Source organism: Meles meles, chromosome 1 (genome assembly GCF_922984935.1).
Source record: "Meles meles chromosome 1, mMelMel3.1 paternal haplotype, whole genome shotgun sequence".
Lineage (NCBI taxonomy): Eukaryota > Metazoa > Chordata > Mammalia > Carnivora > Mustelidae > Meles > Meles meles.
Genome location: NC_060066.1, coordinates 216614090 through 216621808, shown reverse-complemented (window position 1 = coordinate 216621808; position 7719 = coordinate 216614090). Strand labels below are relative to the sequence as shown.

Genomic DNA, 7719 nt, shown 5'->3' with positions numbered 1-7719 from the left:
CCCGCCCCGCGGACGCATGCGCACTAGCACACGGCGGCGCGCAGGTTCGCGGGCGCAACCCGGCGCGCGCCTCCCCTGTGTACTCCCCGCGCCTGACCCCGCAGGACAAGGCCCTCCCAGGGACTCCCCGCCTTGCCCTCTGCACCCCAGACAGTGACAGCAAGTGGCATCCGGCCGCCATCGAACTCACCAGCCTCTGGGACTTGTGGTGCCCGAGGCTGAATGGATCCGGGCCCCCGGCCCCGCAGGTGTCCATAGGCTCCTGCTTCCAAGACTGGACACCAGCCCCGTGTCCTTCCAGAGCCGCACCCACCCCACCCGCGTGAGGACACAGTAACCACGCGGCAGGGAGGCTGAGAGCTCTTTATTGCTGGGACCACGGGTTCAACAGTGGACGGTGGGGGTGGGTGGGCCCTGTGGCCCCGGTCTGGCCCTCACGTGCCCAGGAGCAGGCCGGAGAAGCTGGAGCCACTCTGGATGGTAAGGGTTGTCCCAGAGCCGTTGTCCACGAAGACAGAGGCATACTGTCCAGCCTGGGGACACCCCACAGGGCATCACCAGCCGTGGCAGCGCGCAGAGGAATGAAGCGCGAGCCCCACCGGGCAGCACCCACCCCGGGGGGTCAAGTGGCCGGTGTCCGTGCACGCGCAGGGCTGAGGATGCCAGGCAAAGGCTCCAGGCCTGGGGCCCACCCCCGCCCCCCCTCCCGTCTGGCCCCCGGCTCACCTGCAGCTCCAGCAGCCCCCCCACGTGCACGGTGAAGACTCTGCCGCGGCTCTCCAGGCCCCAGATGGCCTCCAGGGACCTGGACGCAGTGTCGCAGGGTGGGGTGAGGGCGCCGCTGGCTGTGGGGCCGGGACCCCACCCGGGAACACGGGGCAGCGCTGTGTCTGCAGCAGCCCCTCCCCTTCCGCAAGCAGGACAGTCCAGGCCTGGCCACCACCCCCTGCGGCCCCTGCAGCATCAACGGTGCCCCCGAGGAAGGCCCACTCACGTGTGTCGGTGACACAGGGACTCAATGCAGACAAGCACCCGCACGGTGTCGCGAGCCCGCACCCGCGCCCGCGCCCTGCCCTGCGGCTCCCTGCGGTCTGTGGAGACAGGCACACCTGCAGCAGCTCCCCCCTCCTCCCCGCCCCGGAGGACGGGGCAGAGAGGGGCAGGGGCTAGACAGCCAGGTGCAGGCCCAGGAGCGGCCAAGCTGGAGGAGAGCGGGCCCTCAGCGAGACCCCCCACGGGAGGTGGGGATGGAGGCATGTCTTCAAGGGGACCCAGGCCTGGGGGGGGCTGCCCCCCCACTCACCCACGTGCAGGCTGGCGGAGAACTGGAAGATGGCGGTCACTGGGGCTGTGAACCGGCCTGAGGCCAGGCTCAAGCCAGACCCCCGCAGGAAGGCGCCCTGGGCCGTGGGCTGGAGGGACAGCAGGTGAACAGCCAGCTGCAGCGCCCGGGCCCTCATCCAGCCTGGGGGAGGCGCCTGTGACCGACAGCCACCGCCATAGGCCCCCAGTGGGCAGGATCGGCCGCGGGGGACCCGCGCTTCCGGGCCAACCCGGACTCCAGGACCCAAGAGATGGAAGAACCCTCAAGAGCCCCCACCAGGGAAGCATCCCTGGCTCCTGGCCTTCTTGCACCCCACCCAAAGTTGTGGCACACGGGACTCACTAATCCTGACTCAGGTCACCCCACCCCCCTGTGCCTGGCTCCCCCAGGCACCCTCTGCGTTTGTGTGTGTGTGTGTGTGTGCTTGGCGACTGTCCCAGGCTGGCTATGAGCCTTGCCCAGCAGTGGGGAGCCGACCCAGCACCTGCCCCGCCCCCCTGCTGGCCCCTACTGGGACATGAGGAGGCCCCCCACAACTTCCCAACCCCCGCCGTTGCCCCAGAGGACCAGGCCCGCCCCGACTTGCACTCACAGCCTGGAAGCCATGCAGCTCGACCAGCGTCCTCTCGTCCACCACCAGGGGGCCCTTCAGGGCGCAGTGGAAGGCCTCGGCCACCAGCGGCCCTGTCCCCTCGGGCAGCGATGGGCCCAGCAGCCCCGAGAACCGGCGCTCAGTGGCCTCTGTGGGGAAAGGGTGAGAGCAGCGTCTTGGGTCAGGGTGTGGTCACCCCCAGGGCCCAGGCGGAAAGATCCCAGACAGGGTCTCACCTTTCAGCATCTCCTGAAACTCTCGCAGCAGAGCTTCCTGGGTGACTGTGGCACCGGGGGGTCCGGGGGGTCCGGGCGGCCCAGGCGGCCCAGGGGGGCCAGAGAGGCCTCGCTGAGGCATGGCAGGAGAGAGTCAGGGTCCCAGTGGGAACCACAGCCACCCCTCCCCTGGGTTCAGACCCCAGGGCTCACCGACTTCTTGTCCCGGCCCCGGCACCGTTTCTTGGAGGCCCCGTCATGTGGACGCCGGATGAAGTTCAGCCAGGTCATGTGGGCATCTGAGAACTCAGACCCCAAGCCCTCAGGTGGCTGCAGGGCCAGGGGACAGAGCTAGTGTGCTGGCCACCAGGCCCCCACGAGGCCTCCCCTACTGCCCCCAGGGGAGAGTGGAGAGACTCGGGGCCCAGGCCACCTGGGGCAGGACTCCGCACACATGAGAAACATGGCAATGGGTCACTGCAGGCCACCCCTGGGGACCCAGACCAGGACACACAGGGCAAGGGCTTGGGGCCTTTGTGGAAGCCAGGACCTGATGTCCAGGCACCTTGGTTTTGGTTGTGTATTGGAGCGACCGTGTCCGCTCCCATTGCGCCGGGTCCCCAAGCCGATGGGCACACCCACATAGACAGGGGCCTGCCCCACACATCCCAGCATGTGGGCAATAAAGAGCAAGAGCAAGTTCTCTTGGGGGCGGGGGGTGCTCCCCGAGAGCTTCAGAGCCCCCCAGAACTGAGGAGAGCAGAGGCACAGGCCCTGCTCTGCGCTGGGCGTCAGGTGGGTGCGCGGATAGCCCTGGCCGGGCTCCCTGGGCTAGGACCCGGGCCACAGCGGCCCAGCCCACCTGACTGTTGGGACTGACTGGGAGGGGCAGAGCTGCCCGAGACCACGCCCCCCTCCCCTCCACCCACTGCCCCCAGCCCGGTTTCGGCACCGGGACAAGCCCGACAGGCAGCAGCCCCCCAAGCCCCAAAGTCAAAGAGCACATCCCACTGAGGGGGTGTTGGCTGGGGAGAGAGTCCACCTGTCTCGGAGGCCGTCTGCAGGCCAGGCTGGGGCAGGGAGCTCGTCACATGGGCAGGAACATAGCAGATGCCGGACCGGCTGGGGGACAGCCACCACCACAGGGCTAGAGCAGAGCCCTGGCCGCTCTCAGAGGGCTCTTTCCGGCAGCGCAGGCTGAGAGGCCCCAACTGCAGGGTCCAGTCCAGCGGGCAGCCCTCAGTCCAAGACATGGCAAGAGCCAGGTTCCGAGGCCAGGTGCTGCCTCCCAACCCAGGAGGGCTTCTCAGGAGACCAGACAGGACAGGAGGGGCAGGGAGGGGGCCCACCCAGAGAAGAGGGAGAAGCCAGGAATATTTGAATATCCTGGTTCCTGGTGCATCTGCTCTCTGCCTGGTGGCCTGGCTGCCGTCCTCCCGAGCCATGCCTGAGGGACTCAGGGGCCTTGAGACAAGTCCGTCAGTGGGGTCTAGGTGCCAAGGGCTACAGGAGTTGGGGCAGGTGGAAGATGAGCCCACCCCCAGCAGGAGGAGCAGGGGTCCCAAGGTCTGGGGAGGGCTCTCCTGGGGTACATGTCACATGGCAGCCCCCCACAATGGAGATGCTCCTGGAATAGAGATTGGCCTGTTTGTCCCCAGACGGACCCGTGCCTACCCCCAGAAGCTGCCAGTAGCCCACCCTTCTCTGGCTGGCAGGGCCCGAGGACTCACACCCCTCAGCCTGCCCATCTGGAAAATGGGGCCTCAGGCTCCAACGGGCCGCGTGGGCTGAGAGCAGCCGGGCTGGCTGCAGCGGAGACGCCCTTGAAGGCGGGAGGCCAGGATCAAAGGCATGAAGGCTTGGGCGGTGGGAGGCCTGCCCCAGCAACTGCCTCTCTTTTCAGGCCTGTGCCCCCCACGGGGCAGACCCATGCTGCTCGGGTCAGCTCCCAGCCCTGCCGGAGGTACCTGGCCCAAGACGGTGGAGGGCCAAGGCTGAGGCGGGTCTCAGAGGGGACCCCAGGGGCAGACTGAGGCCAGAGAGACTCCAAGGACCAGAACACTGGCTATGTCAGAGGCCATGGGTGGGGGGGCAGGGCACAACAGTGGAGGGAAGGGCAAGGACCTCCAGGAAGCAGAGTCCAAGCTAGTCTTCGCCTCTCCAGGCACAAGTTGTGGGTTACTCGGATTCCCAACAAGGGGGCTCCCCCCGCCCCACTCCGCAGCAGGCTGCTAGAGGCATGTGGGACCTGGGGCTTCAAAGGGTCCAACACAGCCCCTCCCCTCCCCCACCCTTCCCCTGGGCCCGGGGCCCCAGTGGCTGCCCCAAGAGCAGCTGCTGCGAGTCCGGCCCAAAGCCCCACTCCACCCAGACAGGCCAGGGAGGCCCAGAGAACCAGGCAGGGCAGAGCCAGAGAGAAGGTGGCCCGCCAAGAGCCAGGGGGCCGCCCGAAGCCTACAAGTACGCGCAACCCGCCCCACGTGCAACCAGCCCGAGCGTACCTTGGGGGAGCCCATCAGCTCCTCGCTGTGGAATGTGGTGGCGGTGGGGGGTTCAGTGTGCTGGCTGGGCTGCTGAGGACTCTTGGGCTCCCGCCGTGCCCCAGCGCCCCCCAGGAGCAAGAGCTGCAGCCCGAAGGCCACGGCAGCGGTCACCCAAGCCCAGTGCATGGCGCCCAGCAGCTCCAGACCCCGGTGGCGGCTCAGCCCGGTGAGCGGGTACCCCCAGGTGTGCTCATGGGGGCAGTGGTGCAGCGGGCACGCAGGGCCCCCCTGCGGAGACACAGCCCCAGGGGGCGCCTCGCCACCTCCCTGCACGTGCAGGCAGGGTGAGCACAGACACGCGGCTGGGGCAGACCACTCCACTCCCTCCTGAGCCCCCGCTGGGACCGGCGCCCGCCTCCCTCACATGCTCGCCCCGCGCTCGCAGCCAGATAAACCCTCCCCTCCGCCCCGAAGCTCCAAGGGGGAGGGCTCACACTGTGCAGGCTCTGCCAGCCAACAGGGGCTCCCCTGCCAGCCCGGGGGCGGAGACGGGGGCGTTGGGCTGCGGCAAGGGGCTGCTCCCTGCCCTGGGAAACAGCCCCCGCCCTTCTCCAGGAGGGCCCACTGGCCCTGCAAACTGTTGACGCGAACTCACCCCACCCTGCTCCCGGAAAAGCTCCTAGCACCTCGTATCCAGCCCCTTCCTCAGGGCGGGGGCCCCCGGAGGCCCAAGGGCAGGGACAAACCCCATCAGGACAGACAGCCCCATCTGCTCTTCCTGTGTATGACCCGCCTCAGTCAGGCCCTCCGGATGCCTCCAGCCCTGCCCCAGGGCCCCCCAGGCCCTCTGACAGAGGTCCCCGGACCCAAGAGTCCTGGTGATGCCCGGAAGCCTGGTTCAGACCCTGCTCCCGAGAAAGGCAGGACCTGGCAAAGACAGGTGTTCAACCAGGCTCCCGGCCACATCCAGGCCTAGGTGACTGTGGGCACTGGCCCTCTACTGGGGTGAGCATGTCTAGTGAGAGGAGGTACCGAGTGACCTCAGAGAAGGTCACGGTGGGTGGCCCGGCTGAGGCTTTCCCAGAGTCCTTCGGTCCCCTCCTCTTCTTGGGGCACAAGGCCAAACCTTACTGCCCGAAGGGGTGCCCTCACCCAACCAGGCCTCTTGGCTTCCTGCTGTCTCCAGCCAGCGGGGGAAAGGGACCGGAGTCCCCAGGTCTTCGCAATCTGGAGGTCAGCACCACGGTGAGCCTGGCCACACGGTCCACCCCGAGGAGAGGGAGCACAAGACGTCCCCCCAGCGCGACCTGAAAACCAGTGCGTGGGTCCCCAGGGAGAGTTAGGGTCCTTCCTTAACCACCAGCACACTACAGGCAACAGGGTGACCGGGGCCAGCTGAAGCCATCCAAGCCTTGCAGAGTCAGTCACCACATGGCGGAGGCCCAGGTGGGCTGACAGCTGCCCCTTGGTGGCCCAAGCCTACGAACGGTCAGAGCCATGGCTAGCCCCGAGCCGAGAGGAAGGTGGGGGCACACTGGTCCTGGTAGGCAGCATGAGTCCTCCTCCAGGAACTCCTCAATTTCCAGAAGTCCACCAGGAATGACAAAGGCAGACCCTAGACCCAGACCACGTCCACGGTTGGCAGCTACAGGCAGAGCCATCCCGAGACAAGCCTGGTGGGGAAGATGTGAGGCGTGCCTGCCCAGGGTGAGCCGGTCAGCTCCAGGGACAACAGCGGGCGGTGACGGCGAACTCTGAGGTCACGGTCAGAGACCAGCTCCATGGGTGGTGAAGAGGGCCGTGCTGCAGAAGATCCCCTTGTGCCCTGCCCGGCTGGAACCCTAAATGGGACCTGCACCCAACACCAGGTAAGGAAGGTGGCCCAGGAGACGCCCACCGAGCTGCCAGAGACACCTCCGACAGGCTAGGCACCTCTTTTTCTAGCAACTGCATCCTGACAGCCCAATCCTCAGAGGCTTCAAAGTGTCCACAGAGTGCCGGGGGCAGTGGACCATCCCTGACTGGCTGCTGCGTGGGCACTGCCAACTGGCCAGCCTCCAGCACAGTCCGACAGGCAGGTGGACCTACAGCGGACGGCCTCCGAAGCTGGACGGGGCAGCCACACAGCAACGGTCCTCAAACGGGTCCAACCGTGCCAGCTCCCATCCCGAGGCACCTCGATGATGAACAGGAAGGACCACTTCCCTGGCCCACTGGTTGGTAAGCTTCTGCCGGGCTGTGCTCTGCAGGGGGACGCGGCCCCCTTGGGCTCAGGTCCAGCATCAGGGAAGCAGCTCCCTGCTTTCCAGTGCCTCCTCTCCCTCTCCCCTGCATCCATGGGTCCTCTCAGGGGCCCAGCTCCCCCAGTGAGCACGGGAGCCACCTGGAAATCCACCAAAGGGCCCCTGCTCTCCAGACCTCCACATCCTGCTGCCCCAGACACCCACTGCCCCTGGAGGGGAGGCCCAGGCCCACAGCCACACACCTCTCTACCCATAAAGCCACAACCCAGACACTGGGCCTCATCCCCACCGCAGCCTGCCCCCGTGATGCCCTCGACATGCCGATGGCCACCCCAGCCTCAGACCCAGGCCACTGGGCTGCATTCACAAGCTTCCAGGCTCAAACTCGGGCCTGGGGAAGTTTCTTGGGGGCAGAGATGCTGGGAATGGTCTTCGCAAGACCACCCCAAGACCCCTTCCCCTCTGTCCATGCAGCCTGACTTTGGTCAGGGCTTCCTCCCTGGATTAAGGGACTCCAAACACGGCTTGCCCTCAGCGGTTCAGATGGGCCAACTACTGGGGACACCCAAGTGCCCTCCACCAAGGGCTCCACACGAGCGCGAGGGGCCGGTGACGCCTCTGAGGGAGAACAACATGGACGCGGGGTCAGATGGGTGGACCCACAGGACAAGCCCTCTTTTTGTTTTTCGTTGAAGTGTTTATTTATTTATTCTAAGCAACCTCTACACCCGATGTAGGGCTCAAACTCACAACTACAAGACCAAGGGTCATCGGCTCTTCCGACGGGGCCGCCAGGCACCCCAAGGTCATCCTTTACCTCGGGTCCCTGCAGACAGCTTTGCTGCCTTGGACACTGGGGGAA

At 66.7% G+C, this 7719-nt stretch overlaps 1 protein-coding gene across 4 annotated transcripts; it reads right to left on the bottom strand.

Annotated features, from left to right (window-relative positions):
• Positions 1-349: 349 nt before the first annotated feature.
• C1QTNF12 (C1q and TNF related 12) lies at positions 350-6323 on the bottom strand. Of its 4 annotated transcripts, XM_046006539.1 has the most exons (8): positions 4633-6323; positions 2345-2461; positions 2153-2264; positions 1917-2065; positions 1304-1412; positions 995-1091; positions 727-805; positions 350-533 (listed from the first exon to the last, which is right to left on the bottom strand). In XM_046006539.1, exons 1-8 carry the CDS (start codon positions 4798-4800, stop codon positions 435-437), a joined length of 930 nt encoding a protein of 309 aa, XP_045862495.1. In that variant the 5' UTR covers positions 4801-6323; the 3' UTR covers positions 350-434. The 4 variants fall into 4 exon arrangements, with proteins under 4 accessions (XP_045862495.1, XP_045862275.1, XP_045862421.1 ...); XM_046006319.1 differs by having other exon boundaries at positions 350-805; XM_046006465.1 differs by having other exon boundaries at positions 350-805; positions 3174-4772.
• Positions 6324-7719: the final 1396 nt, after the last annotated feature.

Coding starts and splice junctions, on each gene's coding strand:
- C1QTNF12 (XM_046006319.1), bottom strand. CDS start 4,800: ATGCACTGGGCTTGGGTGACCGCTGCCGTGGCCTTCGGGCTGCAGCTC. Junction 2,265..2,344: donor GGGGCCGGGACAAGAAGTCG/GTGAGCCCTGGG, acceptor GCCATGCCTCAG/CGAGGCCTCTCTGGCCCCCC. Junction 806..994: donor TCCCTGTGTCACCGACACAC/GTGAGTGGGCCT, acceptor CACTGCGTCCAG/GTCCCTGGAGGCCATCTGGG.